Here is an 18,128-nt window from a genome sequence, read left to right as displayed (position 1 = left end):
TGTCCTCTGACCCCTGACCGGTGACCTGGTTTGGACTCTGTACAGGCGATGTCCCTGCGAGCAGACGCAGCCCAGTGTGGAGGGGTGGTGGTGGAGTTTGAGTCTGATGACATCAGGGAGGCTCGGGCCAGGAAGGCCAGGAGTACATCAGGTCAGCTCGTCTATTGCGGGAGTGGAGAGAGAGATGACCAAGAGTTTACCCTGACCTCATGACCTGACAATACAACTACACAGCTATTACTTAATGATGATGTAACAACATGTTCTGATTGTCGGAATCACAGCGTTACATTTATATAGGTATTAGAGCAACCCAATATAAAGTGTTAGGTGTACGAGCTACTTAATGTAAAGGGTTAGGTATAAGAGCAACTTAATGTAAAGTGTTAGGTATAAGTGAAACTTAATGTAAAGTGTTAGGTATAACAGCTACTTAATGTAAAGTTTTGGGTGTACGAGCTACTTAATGTAAAGGGTTAGGTATGTACGAGCTACTTAATGTAAAGGGTTAGGTATAAGAGCTACTTAATGTAAAGTTTTAGCTGTACGATCTACTTAATGTAAAGTGTTAGGTGTAAGAGCAACTTAATGCTTTTGATTTCTGATCAGAACACATCCTGTTCCAAAATATGTTCAGACATACTCTGATGCTAAGTGCTTAATATTAGGTGGTTTTCCAGCTATAGATGCAGAATGTGTCCTGTAGACTCATAATGATGTTATCTCTGGTTATTGTTCATGTTACTGTGTATCTCTGTTGAACTTACTCACCAGGGTCAGCCCTCATCTACCTCAGGGGCCCTAAATTCCTGATCTACGTCAGTGGGGCACTGTCCATGTGGGTAAGAAGCCTTTTCATGTAACAACAATGGGTAAGGGAGCTACAAAGCCATACCGGCTGGACACTATAAGGTTTATGTCATCAACCTGGTAGTGTCTTGCAAATCAATGAAAGATGGACATACTTTACATTTGTCTTTATGCCCTTTACCCCTAGAAAGAGTAAAAGCTAAAAGCCAAAGGCTAAAAACGTTCTTCTCCATCATGATGACTATTTGTCTTTCTAATAGGGTGACCGTATGTGGCACTTTGCCATTTCGGTGTTCCTGATCGAGCTGTATGGACGTAACCTGCTGCTGACCGCAATATTCGGCTTGGTGGTGGCGGGGTCAGTGCTGCTGCTAGGGGCGTTGATTGGGGACTGGGTTGACCGCAACCCCAGGAACAAAGGTTAGACCAACAATCATTTCTATTTACAGCTATAGGGACTGACATCTAGTCCCAAATGGCGCCCTAAAGGTACTGTAATACAATAGGAAATAGGATGCTATTTGGGACGCAGTCCTAATTTCCTGCCTGTCTGCCTCACATGGGCATTCTGCAGTTCAAACAGTAACCAAGTTGCACCCCACCACTATTTTGGTAAATTGTTGAGGGATTTGGCTGGATAAATGTAACCACTCACAAATTCATAGATGGAGCTATGGATGCAAGTACTGACCATCCATGAGACGAACATTATAGTTTTAATCATGTTTTGAAGATATACAGAGTTAGTTTACAATTACAAAGTAAAAGAAGCATATATTTGGGGATCTAATGGGGTACAACAGATGAACTAAGCTCATGAGTCAATACTAAGTTATATTCTTTTACAATCAATAGCTATATATCATTACTTTAAAAGTCAAAAAATGAATGTGCTATAGCAACTGCAGAATGCCCCTTTAAGACCAATGATACATTTATGGTTCTGTAGAAGTCTTTATGGTTCTCTGAAATGCATTGTCCCAGAATATTTTAGAATCTTAGTTTCTTCTCCCTCCTTGGTTTTAGTGGCGCATGCATCGTTGTTGGTTCAGAACATTTCAGTGACGGTGTGTAGCATTGTGCTGATGTTGGTCTTCTTATATAAACAGTGGATTGAGAGCATTTGGGATGGCTGGTTAACTGTGAGTATATTTTTCATTTTCTCTCCCACACTGTCTAAACTCTCATGATGTGAACCAACAGTATGTTTTGGAATCAGATATGGATTCAAATAGCATTTGTATCCTTTCAAAGACTTTATTTGCACTTGATTGAGTTTGCCTGGTGCAATGGAACCAATGGAATAGTCCTAAAATGACAAACTCCACCCATCCAGTGCTCCAAACATGCTCAATCAAACTCTCAATGTATTTGAAAGAAAATGAATACTACTTAAACCCAGGTCTGTTGAGAATCAGGCTAGATATATTATTGCAAACTGCTGTGACGGTTGCTGTTTCTCCTGCACTGTTCTGTGTCCATGTTGTTGCTGCTGCTGTTCTGAGCCTCCTGCTGCTCTGTGCTGTCATGCGTAGTAACGTGTTGCATCACAAAACTTACACAAGGTGGTTTGTTATACGGTGGTGATCGTCCTGGCAGATGTGGCTAACCTAGCAAGCACAGCGCTGACCATCGCCATCCAGAGGGACTGGATTGTGGTTATCACTGGATACAACCGGGGTCACCTCGCCGGTGAGACTGGCAGACCTGCCACACGCTATTACATCACGAGGGATTGTTGTTTCTGTTTCAGCTGCTAAACTGGCTGCTGGTTAAAGCACTTCAAGGTTATCAGACACTATGTACACTGCTCAAAAAATTAAGGGAACACTAAAATAACATCCTAGATCTGAATGAATGAAATAATCTTATTAAATACTTTTTCTTTACATAGTTGAATGTGCTGACAACAAAATCACACAAAAATAATCAATGGAAATCCAATTTATCAACCCATGGAGATCTGGATTTGGAGTCACACTCAAAATTAAAGTGGAAAACCACACTACAGGCTGATCCAACTTTGATGTAATGTCCTTAAAACAAGTCAAAATGAGGATCAGTAGTGTGTGTGGCCTCCACGTGCCTGTATGACCTCCCTACAACGCCTGGGCATGCTCCTGATGAGGTGGCGGATGGTCTCCTGAGGGATCTCCTCCCAGACCTGGACTAAAGCATCCGCCAACTCCTGGACAGTCTGTGGTGCAACGTGGCATTGGTGGATGGAGCAAGACATGATGTCCCAGATGTGCTCAATTGGATTCAGGTCTGGGGAACGGTCCATAGCATCAATGCCTTCCTCTTGCAGGAACTGCTGACACAATCCAGCCACATGAGGTCTAGCATTGTCTTGCATTAGGAGGAACCCAGGGCCAACCGCACCAGCATATGGTCTCACAAGGGGTCTGAGGATCTCATCTCGGTACCCAATGGCAGTCAGGCGACCTCTGGCGAGCACATGGAGGGCTGTGCGGCCCCCCAAAGAAATGCCACCCCACACCATGACTGACCCACCGCCAAACCGGTCATGCTGGAGGATGTTGCAGGCAGCAGAACGTTCTCCACGGCGTCTCCAGACTCACACGCGCTCAGTGTGAACCTGCTTTCATCTGTGAAGAGCACAGGGCGCCAGTGGCGAATTTGCCAATCTTGGTGTTCTCTGGCAAATGCCAAACGTCCTGCACGGTGTTGGGCTGTAAGCACAACCCCCACCTGTGGACGTTGGACCCTCATACCACCCTCATGGAGTCTGTTTCTGACCGTTTGAGCAGACACATGTACATTTGTGGCCTGCTGGAGGTCATTTTGCAGGGCTCTGGCAGTGCTGCTCCTGCTCCTCCATGCACAAAGGCGGAGGTAGCGGTCCTGCTGCTGGGTTGTTGCCCTCCTACGGCCTCCTCCACGTCTCCTGATGTACTGGCCTGTCTCCTGGTAGCGCCTCCATGCTCTGGACACTACGCTGACAGACATTGATGTGCCATCCTGGATGAGCTGCACTACCTGAGCCACTTGTGTGGGTTGTAGACTCCGTCTCATGCTACCACTAGAGTGAAAGCACCGCCAGCATTCAAAAGTGACCAAAACATCAGCCAGGAAGCATAGGAACTGAGAAGTGGTCTGTGGTCACCACCTGCAGAACCACTCCTTTATTGGGGTGTCTTGCTAATTGCCTATAATTTCCACCTGTTGTCTATTCCATTTGCACAACAGCATGTGAAATTTATTGTCAATCAGTGTTGCTTCCTAAGTGGACAGTTTGATTTCACAGAAGTGTGATTGACTTGGAGTTACATTGTGTTGTTTAAGTGTTCCCTTTATGTTTTTGAGCAGTGTATTTCGTTTTTCTAGGATGTATCACATGCGTTACCATAGAGGCAGAATAGTTTGATAATGTAGGCATTAGTAAAGCTGGTAACACAGATACCATATCACCACAACTAAACCCTGTACCTTTTGGTTTGATTCTGATCTGAAGGGATGAATGCTACCATGCGGCGCATCGATCAGGTGACCAACATCCTGGCACCGCTGGCGGTGGGACAGGTCATGACCCTGGCCTCCAACGTGATCGGCTGCGGCTTCATCCTGGGCTGGAACCTGGTGTCCCTCATAGTGGAGTTTATCTTCCTTTCCCGGGTCTACCGCATTGTCCCAGCGCTGTCCGTCAAACCCCCCGTGCCCGAGGACGGCCAGGCCTCCCTGGAGAGACCAGCAGAGAGGACGGAGGGACTGGTGGAGAGGAGGGGGTCACAAGGTCAGTGTCCTGGTGTCCTGGTCACTGTGTGACTGCTTCAGCAGTTGAGTTGGTAAAGCATAGTGGATCTTCCGAGCTATTTCATCCAACTTTACAGTGAAGTATAGCTTTACTTTACAGTAAAAATTGATGAAATCAGTTGAAAGATACATGAGGTCAAGAAACATTATTCCACAACACGCACAGCACATACACTAAGTTTGGTGTCACTTAAAAATGTCCTTGTTTTTGAAAGAAAAGCCAATTTTGTGTCCATTAAAATAACATCAAATTGATCAGACATACAGTGTAGACATTGTTAATGTTGTAAATGACTATTGTAGCTGGAAACGGCAGATTTTTTATGGAATATCATCATGGGCGTACAGAGGCCCATTATCAGCAATCATCACTCCTGTGTTCCAATGGCACGTTGTGTTAGCTAATCCATGTTTATCATTTTAAAAGGCTAATTGATCATTAGAAAACCCTTTTGCAATTATTTTAGCACAGCTGAAAACAGTTGTCCTACTTATAGACGCAATAAAACTGGCCTTCTTTAGACTATTTGAGCATCTGAAGCATCAGCATTTGTGGGTTCGATTACAGGCTCAAAATGGCCAGAAGAAAATACCTTTCTTCTGAAACAATGCTGTGTACTACTCCCTTCACAGAACTGCGCAAACCAACCTGGCCAAGATAAAGCAAAGCAGTGTGACAAAAACAACAACACAGAGTTACACATGGAATAAACAAACATACAGTCAATAATAAAATAGAAAAAAGTATATATAAAGTGTGTGCAAATGAGGTAGGATAAGGGAGGTAAGCCAATCAATAGGCCATAATGGCTAAATAATTACAATATAGCAATTAAACACTGGAGTGACAGATGTGCAGAAGATGAGTGTGCAAGTAGAGATACTGGTGTGCAAAGGAACAAAATAAATAAAATAAATAACAGTATGGGGATGAGGTAGTTGGATGGGCTATTTACAGATTGGCTACGTACAGGTGCAGAGATCTGTGAGCTGCTCTGACAGCTGGTGCTTAAAGTTAGTGAGGGAGATATGGGTCTCCAGCTTCAGTGATATTTGCAGTTTGTTCCAGTCATTGGCAGCAGAGAACTGGAAGGAAAGACGGCCAAACGAGGAATTGGCTTTGGGGGTGATCAGTGAAATATACCTGCTGGAGCGCGTGCTCCGGGTGGGTGCTGCTATGGTGACCTGTGAGCTGAGATAAGGCGGGGCTTTACCTAGCAAAGACTTATAGATGACCTGGAGCCAGTGGGTTTGGCGACGAATATGAAGCGATGGCCAGCCAACGAGAGCGTACAGGTCGCAGTGGTGGGTAGTGTATGAGGCTTTGGTGACAAAATGGATGGCACTGTGATAGGCTGCATCCAATTTGCTGAGTAGAGTGTTAGAGGCTTTTTGTAAATGACATCGCCGAAGTCAAGGATCGGTAGGAAAGTCAGTTTTACGAGGGTATGTTTGGCAGCATGAGTGAAGGATGCTTTGTTGTGAAATAGGAAGCCGATTCTAGATTTAATTTTTGGATTGGAGATGCTTAATGTGAGTCTGGAAGGAGAGTTTACAGTCTAACCAGACACCTAGGTATTTGTAGTTGTCCACATATTCTAAGTCTGAACCGTCCAGAGTAGTGATGCTGGACAGGCGGGCGGGTGTGGGCAGTGATCGGTTGAAGAGCATGTATTAAGTTTTACTTGCATTTAAGAGCAGTTGGAGGCCATGGAAGGAGAGTTGTATGGCATTGAAGCTCGTCTGGAGGTTAGTTAACACAGTGTCCAAAGAAGGGCCAGAAGTATACAAAATGGTGTCGTCTGCGTAGAGGTGGATCAGAGAATCACCAGCAGCAAGAGCGACATTATTGATGTATACAGAGAAAAGAGTCAGCCCGAGGATTGAACCCTGTGGCACCCCCATAGAGACTGCCAGTGGTCTGGACAACAGGCCCTCCGATTTTACACACTGAACTCTGTCTGAAAAGTAGTTGGTGAACCAGGCGAGGCAGTCATTTGAGAAACCAAGGCTGTTGAGTCTGCCGATAAGAATGTGGTGATTGACAGAGTCGAAAGCCTTGGCCAGGTCGATGAATACAGCTGCACAGTATTGTCTCTTATCAATGGCAGTTATGATATCGTTTAGGACCTTGAGCGTGGCTGAGGTGCACCCATGACCAGCTCGGAAGCCATATTGTATAGCGGAGAAGGTACAGTAGGATTCGAAATGGTCGGTAATCTGTTTGTTAACTTGGCTTTCGAAGAACTTAGAAAGGCAGGGTAGGATAGATATAAGTCTGTAGCAGTTTGGGTCTAGAGTGTCTCCCCCTTTGAAGAGGGGGACCGCAGCTGCTTTCCAATCTTTGGGGATCTCAGACGATACGAAAGAGAGGTTGAACAGGCTAGTAATAGGGTTTGCAACAATTTCGGCGGATAATTTTAGAAAGAGAGGGTCAATGTAACGGTCGTCGTAGTGAATGGACCAAGGCGCAGCGGGTACGTGAATGCTCATGTTTATTCTACAAAATAAAACACGAAAACAAAGACCGGCCGACAAACAGTCTTGCAGGCAACACACAGCTATGCAAAGAACAACCTCCCACAATTCCCATGACAAACACATTCCTAATTATAGGAGCTTCAATCAGAGGCAACGATAGACAGCTGCCTCCAATTGAAGGCCCCAATCTCAATTACCTAAACACAGATCTAAACACCCTAGAACAGACATAGAAATATACAAACATAGAACAATGACCAAAACCCCAGAATACATAAATCAAACACCCCTCTACATACACACACACCCCGAACCATACAAAACAAATATCCCCTGCCACGTCCTGACCAAACTATAATAACAAATAACCCCTTTACTGGTCAGGACGTACAGTCCAGATTGTCTAGCCCGGCTGATTTGTCGGGGTCCAGATTTTGCAGCTCTTTCAGAACATCAGCTATCTGGATTTTGGTGAAGGAGAAATGGGGGAGGTTTGGGCAAGTTGCTGTGGGGGTGCAGGGCTGTTGACCGGGGTAGGGGGTAGCCAGATGGAAAGCATGGCCAGCTGTAGAAAAATGCTTATTGAAATTCTCAATTATCGTGGATTTATCACTGGTGACAATGTTTCCTAGCCTCAGTTTAGTGGGCAGCTGAGAGGAGGTGCTCTTATTCTCCATGGACTTTACAGTGTCCCAGAACTTTTTGGAGTTTGTGCTACAGGATGTAATTTTCTGTTTGAAAAAGCTAGCCTTTGCTTTCCTAACTGCCTGTGTATATTGGTTCCTAACTTCCCTGAAAAGTTGCATATCGCGGGGGCTTTTCAATGCTTTTTTTGTGCTGGTCAAGGTCAGTCAGGTCTGGAGTGAACCAAGGGCTATATCTGTTCCTGGTTCTAAATTTAGAAACTTTAGAATGTATGATGGCCATGGTGTTGTTTAGGTCCCAGTTTAGGTCACCTAGCAGCACGAGCTCTGAAGATAGATGGGGGGCAATCAATTCACATATGGTGTCCAGGGCACAGCTGGGGGCAGAAGGTGCTCTATAGCAAGCGACAACGGTGAGAGACTTGTTTCTGGAAAGGTGGATTTTTAAAAGTAGAAGCTCTAATTGTTTGGGTACAGACCTGGATAGTAAGACAGAACTCTGCAGGCTATCTCTGCAGTAGATTGCAACTCCGCCCCCTTTGGCAGTTCTATCTTGTCGGAAAATGTTATAGTTAGGGATTGAAATTTCAGGGGTTTTGGTGGTCTTCCTAAGCCAGGATTCAGACACGGCTAGGACATCCAGGTTGGCGGAGTGTGCCAAAGCAGTGAAAAAAACAAACTTAGGGAGTAGGCTTCTAATGTGAACATTCATGAAACCAAGGCTATTACGGTTACAGAAGTCAACAAATGAGAGCGCCTGGGGAATAGGAGTGGAGCTAGGCACTGCAGGGCCTGGATTAACCTCTACATCACTAGAGGACCAGAGGAGGAGTAGGATAAGGGTATGGCTAAAGGCTATAAGAACTGGTCTTCTAGTACGTTCGGAACAGAGTGTAAAACTAGCAGGTTTCTGGGCACGGTAGAATTGATTCAAGGCATAATGTACAGACAAAGGTATGGTAGGATGTGAGTACAGTGGAGGTAAACCTATGCATTGAGTGATGATGAGAGAGATATTGTCTTTAGAAACATCATTTAAACCAGGTGAGGTCACCGCATGTGTGGAAGGTTGGGACTAAAGGGTTAGCTAAGGCGTATTGAGCAGGGCTAGAGGCTCTACAGTGAAATAAGGCAATAATCACTAACCAAAACAGCGATGGACAAGGCATATTGACATTAGGGAGAGGCATGCATAGCCGAGTGATCATAGGGGTCCAGTGAGTAGCTCAGTGGGCTGGAGACACAGCGATTCAGACAGCTAGCGGGCCGGGGCTAGCAAGCTAGCAGAAGGGCCTTAGATGGACGTCACAATGGAAGAAGTCTGTTGTAGCCCCCTCGTGCTGTTACGTCGGCAGACTAGTTGTGATGGATCAGCAGGGCTCCGTGTGGTAAAAGGGTCCAGGCCAATTGGCAAAATAGGTATAGTGGCCAAAGAATTAGTCTGATGGGCCTCTTCAGCTAACAGTCCGATATGCTCTAGACAGCTAGCGGGCCCCGGCTAGCAGGCTAGCAGATGGACATTCAGGGGACATCGCGACGGAGGAGCCAGTTAAAAAAAAAACTTGGGTAGATTACGTTGGCAGTCCAGTCGTGATGGAATCGGCGGGGCTCCGTGTCGGCAGTAAAAGGGGTCCAGGCCAATTGGCAAAATAGGTATTGAAGCCCAAGGAGTGGCTGATGGACCTCTTCAGCTAGCCGGGAGATGGGCCTAGCAAAGGCTTGCTCCAGGCTAATTGGTTCTTGCTTCGGGACAGAGACGTTAGCCAGGAGTGGCCACTCGAAATAGCAGCTAGCTAGCTGCGATGATCCAGGTGAAAAGGCTCAGAGCTTGCGGTAGGAATCCGGAGATATGGAGAAAAATATGTCCGATTTGCTGTGGTTTGAGAAGCGCTGTGCAGACTGGCAAGAGTTGTCCGGGCTAAAGGTTAGCTGATGACCACTAGCAGTGGCTAGCCGACTACTAGCTATTAGCTAGTTAGCTGGCTAGCTTTTGTTGGCGGTGCCGGTTCAAAAGTAAAGAAAATTGCAGATCCACACCACATTGGGTGAGGCGGATTGCAGGAGAGTATGTTGAAGTTGAGGTTAAGAGAAATATTTTAAAAAATATATGTGAAGAAATAAGATATAAAAAGATATATACACGGGACACGACAAGATGAGGACAAAGACGTCTGACTGCTACGCCATCTTGGAAACACTTTAGATCATGATCTAATGATCAATTAGCCTTTTAAAATGCTAAACTTGGATTAGCTAACATAACATGCCATTGGAACACAGGAGTGATGGTTGCTGATAATGGGCCTCTGTACGCCTATGTAGATATTCCTTAAAAAATCTGCCATTTCCAGCTACAATAGTCATTTACAACATTAACAATGTCTACACTGTATTTCTGATCAATTTTATGTTATTTTAAATGGACAAAAAAGGTGCGTTTCTTTCAAAAACAAGGACATTTTTAAGTGACCCCAAACTTTTGAACGGTAGTGTACATGCTTATTCATCTCTATGGAAACGAAGTATTACTTGAAACACTGTTGCCCTAAGTTAGTTGATGGAACATGTTAGTAGCTTGACTGATGCTTGTCCTCTCAGTAGATCATTGTTAGTAGCTTGACTGATGCTTGTCCTCTCAGTAGATCATTGTTAGTAGCTTGACTGATGCTTGTCCTCTCAGTAGATCATTGTTAGTAGCTTGACTGATGCTTGTCCTCTCAGTAGATCATTGTTAGTAGCTTGACTGATGCTTGTCCTCTCAGTAGATCATTGTTAGTAGCTTGACTGATGCTTGTCCTCTCCCTCTCAGTAGAGCAAAGTGAGGTGGTGACATCAGCCCCGGGCCTCAGTGATGACGACATGAGCCTGAACCTCAAGGAGATCACCAATCTGCCTCTGTGTTTCGGACGTTTCCGCTGGCTGCTGAGCACCTGTAAGGACGGCTGGAGGGCCTACTACCGCCAGGATGTCTTCCTGGCTGGGATGGGCCTGGCCTTCCTCTACACAACTGTCCTGGGCTTCGACTGCATCACCACGGGCTACGCCTACACCCAGGGCATCAGTGGCTCCCTGCTCAGTCTGCTGATGGGGGTCTCGGCTATAACAGGCCTCATGGGCACTGTCATGTTCACCAAGCTGAGGAAGGCCTATGGTTTAGTTAACACAGGCATCATCTCCAGCTGTCTCCATCTTTGCTGTCTGCTGCTGTGTGTGTGTTCTGTGTTCGCCCCCGGCAGCCCCATGGACCTCCGCCTGCTCATGCCCTTCCTGGACGCCAACGCCAACTCGACGTTGGTGGAGGCTGGGGGGATGGTGGAGGGCCAGAGGCAGAAACACACCTACCCGATGCGGGGTGGCATTAATCAGCCGCTGCTGCCCGACCGCTCGTCCATCCACTGGACCAACAACACGGTGCTATTTGAGAATATGCCATCAGGCATGGAGCCAGACTCCTACATCTCTATAATCCTGCTGTTCTTGGGGGTCATCACAGCACGCATCGGTGAGTAAGAGGGACGACCAGGCCCAGGCCCTTCACAATTGGATTGAGTTGCTGATCCACAGCTTAACAATAGCAACTGTATTATGCATGTTTCTAACATAGGCTGTGGGTATTCAGTTCTTATGAGACTCAGTAAATGAGTTCAAATAGCGTTGGAAGATAATCATTTTTGTATTATACCAGTGCTTGACTGAAAAGAGACTACTGCAATGGATCCATAGTCTAGTGGTCTATCCATATAGACTATAGTATAGTGGTCTATCTATATAGACTATAGTATAGTGGTCTATCTATATAGACTATAGTATAGGGGTCTATCTATATAGACTATAGTATAGGGGTCTATCTATATAGACTATAGTATAGGGGTCTATCTATATAGACTATAGTATAGTGGTCTATCCATATAGACTATAGTATAGGGGTCTATCTATATAGACTATAGTATAGTGGTCTATCTATATAGACTATAGTATAGGGGTCTATCTATATAGACTATAGTATAGGGGTCTATCTATATAGACTATAGTATAGGGGTCTATCTATATAGACTATAGTATAGTGGTCTATCCATATAGACTATAGCATAGGGGTCTATCTATATAGACTATAGTATAGTGGTCTATCTATATAGACTATAGTATAGGGGTCTATCTATATAGACTATAGTATAGTGGTCTATCTATATAGACTATAGTATAGGGGTCTATCCATATAGACTATAGTATAGGGGTCTATCTATATAGACTATAGTATAGTGGTCTATCTATATAGACTATAGTATAGGGGTCTATCTATATAGACTATAGTATAGGGGTCTATCTATATAGACTATAGTATAGTGGTCTATCCATATAGACTATAATATAGGGGTCTATCCATATAGACTATAGTATAGTGGTCTATCCATATAGACTATAGTATAGGGGTCTATCCGTATAGACTATAGTATAGGGGTCAATCCGTATAGACTATAGTATAGGGGTCTATCCGTATAGACTATAGTATAGGGGTCTATCCGTATAGACTATAGTATAGTGGTCTATCCATATAGACTATAGTATAGGGGTCTATCCATATAGACTATAGTATAGGGGTCTATCCGTATAGACTATAGTATAGTGGTCTATCCATATAGACTATAGTATAGTGGTCTATCCATATAGACTATAGTGTAGTGGTCTATCCATATAGACTATAGTATAGTGGTCTATCTATATAGACTATAGTATAGGGGTCTATCTATATAGACTATAGTATAGTGGTCTATCCATATAGACTATAGTATAGGGGTCTATCTATATAGACCATAGTATAGGGGTCTATCTATATAGACTATAGTGGTCTATCTATATAGACTATAGTCTGCTAAATGACTCAAATGTCTACAAAAAATGTCTACTATAGTATAGGGGTCTATCCATATAGACTATAGTATAGGGGTCTATCTATATAGACTATAGTATAGTGGTCTATCCATATAGACTATAGTATAGGGGTCTATCTATATAGACCATAGTATAGGGGTCTATCTATATAGACTATAGTGGTCTATCTATATAGACTATAGTATAGTGGTCTATCCATATAGACTATAGTATAGGGGTCTATCCATATAGACTATAGTATAGTGGTCTATCCATATAGACTATAGTATAGTGGTCTATCCATATAGACTATAGTATAGGGGTCTATCCATATAGACTATAGTATAGGGGTCTATCCATATAGACTATAGTATAGTGGTCTATCCATATAGACTATAGTATAGTGGTCTATCCATATAGACTATAGTATAGGGGTCTATCCATATAGACTACAGTATAGGGGTCTATCCATATAGACTATAGTATAGTGGTCTATCCATATAGACTATAGTATAGTGGTCTATCCATATAGACTATAGTATAGTGGTCTATCCATATAGACTATAGTATAGTGGTCTATCCATATAGACTATAGTATAGTGGTCTATCCATATAGAGTATAGTATAGTGGTCTATCCATATAGACTATAGTATAGTGGTCTATCCATATAGACTATAGTATAGGGGTCTATCCATATAGACTATAGTATAGTGGTCTATCTATATAGACTATAGTATAGTGGTCTATCCATATAGACTATAGTATAGTGGTCTATCCATATAGACTATAGTATAGTGGTCTATCCATATAGACTATAGTATAGTGGTCTATCCATATAGACTATAGTATAGTGGTCTATCCATATAGACTATAGTATAGTGGTCAATCCATATAGACTATAGTATAGGGGTCTATCCATATAGACTATAGTATAGGGGTCTATCCATATAGACTACGGTATAGGGGTCTATCCATATAGACTACAGTATAGGGGTCTATCCATATAGACTACAGTATAGGGGTCTATCCATATAGACTACAGTATAGGGGTCTATCCATATAGACTATAGTATAGTGGTCTATCCATATAGACTATAGTGTAGTGGTCTATCCATATAGACTACAGTATAGGGGTCTATCCATATAGACTACAGTATAGGGGTCTATCCATATAGACTATAGTGTAGTGGTCTATCCATATAGACTATAGTATAGTGGTCTATCTATATAGACTATAGTATAGGGGTCTATCTATATAGACTATAGTATAGTGGTCTATCCATATAGACTATAGTATAGTGGTCTATCCATATAGACTATAGTATAGGGGTCTATCTATATAGACCATAGTATAGGGGTCTATCTATATAGACTATAGTGGTCTATCTATATAGACTATAGTCTGCTAAATGACTCAAATGTCTACAAAAATGTCTACTATAGTATAGGGGTCTATCCATATAGACTATAGTATAGGGGTCTATCCATATAGACTATAGTATAGGGGTCTATCTATATAGACTATAGTATAGTGGTCTATCCATATAGACTATAGTATAGGGGTCTATCTATATAGACCATAGTATAGGGTCTATCTATATAGACTATAGTGGTCTATCTATATAGACTATAGTATAGTGGTCTATCCATATAGACTATAGTATAGGGGTCTATCCATATAGACTATAGTATAGTGGTCTATCCATATAGACTATAGTATAGTGGTCTATCCATATAGACTATAGTATAGGGGTCTATCCATATAGACTATAGTATAGGGGTCTATCCATATAGACTATAGTATAGTGGTCTATCCATATAGACTATAGTATAGGGGTCTATCCATATAGACTACAGTATAGGGGTCTATCCATATAGACTATAGTATAGTGGTCTATCCATATAGACTATAGTATAGTGGTCTATCCATATAGACTATAGTATAGTGGTCTATCCATATAGACTATAGTATAGTGGTCTATCCATATAGACTATAGTATAGTGGTCTATCCATATAGACTATAGTATAGTGGTCTATCCATATATAGTATAGTATAGTGGTCTATCCATATAGACTATAGTATAGTGGTCTATCCATATAGACTATAGTATAGGGGTCTATCCATATAGACTATAGTATAGTGGTCTATCCATATAGACTATAGTATAGTGGTCTATCCATATAGACTATAGTATAGTGGTCTATCCATATAGACTATAGTATAGTGGTCTATCCATATAGACTATAGTATAGTGGTCTATCCATATAGACTATAGTATAGTGGTCTATCCATATAGACTATAGTATAGGGGTCTATCCATATAGACTATAGTATAGTGGTCTATCCATATAGACTATAGTATAGTGGTCTATCCATATAGACTATAGTATAGTGGTCTATCCATATAGACTATAGTATAGTGGTCTATCCATATAGACTATAGTATAGTGGTCTATCCATATAGACTATAGTATAGGGGTCTATCTATATAGACTATAGTATAGGGGTCTATTCATATAGACTATAGTATAGTGGTCTATCCATATAGACTATAGTATAGGGGTCTATCCATATAGACTATAGTATAGTGGTCTATCCATATAGACTATAGTGTAGTAGTCTATCTGTATAGACCATAGTGTAGTGGTCTATCTGTATAGATCATAGTGTAGTAGTCTATCTGCATAGACCATAGTGTAGTGGTCTATCTGCATAGGTCATAGTCTAGTAGTCTATCTGTATAGATCATTGTGTAGCAGTATATCTGTGTAGACCAAAGCAACCACTGACCGTTGTCTGTTTATCCTGTGTGTTCCAGGTCTGTGGTCCTTTGACCTGACCGTGACCCAGCTGCTTCAGGAGAACATCTGTGAGTCGGAACGTGGTGTGGTCAACGGGGTCCAGAGCTCCATGAACTACCTGATGGACCTTCTCCACTTCATCATGGTCATCTCTGCTCCGCAGCCCCAGCACTTTGGCATCCTGGTCATCATCTCTGTACTGTTCATCACCACGGGACACACCATGTACTTCCTATATGCACGCAAAGCCAAGAGAAAACCTGCTGGACGCCTGGACACGTAGGGAGGCCGTGCTGCTTTCCGCGACAAAGCATGTGCCCAAAGACTCCACTCTGCCTGCGCCTGCCTGTGAAATGAATGTCTCTTCTCTCTTGTTCCCTCTGCGCTCTCATTGCTAGGCAACAATACAATACCGTAACACACCTTCACCCCCATCCAGCCATTCATTCATTTCAGCAAGTGTCGTGTCCTCCCCAACCTGGTTGCTATCTCCCTGCATGGCCAGGTGTAGTATGGCCAAGTGCTAAGGTACAGGAACAAACTAGAACTCAGGTTAACTAGAGTAGGATCCACCTTTTCCCTTCTGTACATAGGTTGATGTGGTCGCAACAGATGCGGTGTTGGTCCCCTACCGTGGTAGGTTCTACCACCTTAGTTTTGATCCCCTACCGTGGAAGGTTATCTCACCTCAGTGTTGGTCCCCCACCGTGGTAGTTTCTCTCACCTCAGTGTTGGTCCCCCACCGTGGTAGTTTCTCTCACCTCAGTGTTGGTCCCTCACCGTGGTAGTTTCTCTCACCTCAGTGTTGGTCCCCCACCGTGGTAGTTTCTCTCACCTCAGTGTTGGTCCCCCACCGTGGTAGTTTCTCTCACCTCAGTGTTGGTCCCTCACCGTGGTAGTTTCTCTCACCTCAGTGTTGGTCCCTCACCGTGGTAGGTTCTCCCACCTCAGTGTTGGTCCCTCACGGTGGTAGGTTCTCCCACCTCAGTGTTGGTCTCTCACCGTAGTAGGTTCTCCCACCTCAGTGTTGGTCCCTCACCGTGGTAGGTTCTCCCACCTCAGTGTTGGTCCCTCACCGTAGTAGGTTCTCCCACCTCAGTGTTGGTCTCCCACCGTAGTAGGTTCTCTCACCTCAGTGTTGGTCTCCCACCGTAGTAAGTTCTCTCACCTCAATGTTGGTCTTCCACCGTAGTAGGTTCTCCAACCTCAGTGTTGGTCTTCCACCGTAGTAGGTTCTCCCACCTCAGTGTTGGTCTTCCACCGTAGTAGGTTCTCCCACCTCAGAATTGGTCCCTCACCGTGGTAGGTTCTCCCACCTCAGGAAAAGGGCACAGAGGGCAGGCTGAGGCAGCAGCAGCAGCAGCACAACACGCCTTTCCAGCAATTTTTGGATTACTGCAAGAGCTTCATTATGGCAGTCTGTTAACCTACTCAGAGTTTGGATGGGAGTTGGATGGATGGATGGATGGATTGATGTATTTTTCTAACCTTCACACAGGAAAGAACTGGGCATGGTGAAGCAGGTGACAGTAACAAAAGAAGAAGAAACGAGACTTAACAACTTTAACAAGTGGCAAACATGTTACTGCTCCGTCCACTTGGAAATAATCCAGGAAGTCCAAAAGGAAAACTAAAGGGAAGTTGGTGTCAGATTGTGAGATAGTGAAGATTATAAAGGAGCCCCCCTTGATGGACAGAAGAGGAAGGCTGTAGTGTCATCTTCTCCTGGTCTGTTTCTCTGTGGATGAATCAGGCAGACATGTGCCTAGCTTTCAAATCAATCACTAAGACGCATTTCAGTGTCTATTGATTAACACATTATATCATTAAAAATATATATAATTTAAACCGGATCACAGGAACATATCATAAGAACATAAAGATAGTAAGAAAAAAAAACGTGCATTGAAATCAGAGGAAACCAAAATGACCATAATTGCTTGTGTACTTAGATAACTGAAAATAGCTTCCAAATTGTAAATGCTTTTCCTTCACATAGAAACAGAGTGATATTAATGCAGTTTGACAAATTTATAGCAAACAGATTTTTACTTCCTCTTTCATTTTGTGACCTGTTTTGAGATCAGTGTTTAGTAGATTGATAGGTCTATATGATTCTGGATTAAGGCAGTGTTGTATTACACTAGAACACCTACGCATCCTGTTTCCTTGTTGTTCTCATGAACTAAAACCTTACCTCAGTACAGTACAAGAAAACTGTGTTTGAAAAACTGACTTGGACATGTCTCTCAGCTATGTACAGCCATCTCCTTTCTGTACAGTGGCAATACCATCAAAAGTTGAACTCGTTGTCATGCAAACAGCACCACATTACAATTTAATTGTTTTTATATCATATTTTCCTGTGACGTATTGTTCACTTACATCTATAATTTGTTGTCCTTTTCTGTTTCAGACTGTTATTTATGATGACAATAAACACGGATTAAGATGTCTTTGTATTTTGACTTGAAATGTTTTGTTACCAACATTTACCTCTATTCACCAAAGCTCATTACGAACTGATTTGGATGTCTAAAAGTCATAGTTATGATGAGTCCAGGGGGTTTCTGGGAGTTTTTCAGTCACGAGTTCCACAAATTTCCAATAATTCTGAGAGCACATGAACGCAGCATCATAAATGACAGTCAGTATACAGTTCATGTACTGCACATTCTTTCATCCAGGAGGAGGCTCCAAAACACCCCTCGCTGCATGCCAAGCACCGAACAGGTCTGCCTCTGAC

At 43.1% G+C, this 18,128-nt stretch overlaps 1 protein-coding gene across 1 annotated transcript; it reads left to right on the top strand.

Annotated features, from left to right (window-relative positions):
- LOC106592947 (solute carrier family 40 member 1) lies at positions 1-16,904 on the top strand. Its single transcript, XM_045712768.1, has 8 exons — positions 1-151; positions 775-842; positions 1,071-1,230; positions 1,837-1,952; positions 2,376-2,502; positions 4,286-4,564; positions 10,519-11,211; positions 15,400-16,904. Exons 1-8 carry the CDS (start codon positions 49-51, stop codon positions 15,663-15,665), a joined length of 1,812 nt encoding a protein of 603 aa, XP_045568724.1. The 5' UTR covers positions 1-48; the 3' UTR covers positions 15,666-16,904.
- The last annotated feature ends 1,224 nt before the right edge of the window (positions 16,905-18,128 follow it).

The sequence above is a fragment of the Salmo salar genome, unplaced genomic scaffold (genome assembly GCF_905237065.1).
Source record: "Salmo salar unplaced genomic scaffold, Ssal_v3.1, whole genome shotgun sequence".
NCBI lineage: Eukaryota > Metazoa > Chordata > Actinopteri > Salmoniformes > Salmonidae > Salmo > Salmo salar.
The sequence above is the reverse complement of the archived record's forward strand: the minus strand, read 5'-3'. Positions and strand labels throughout refer to the sequence as shown.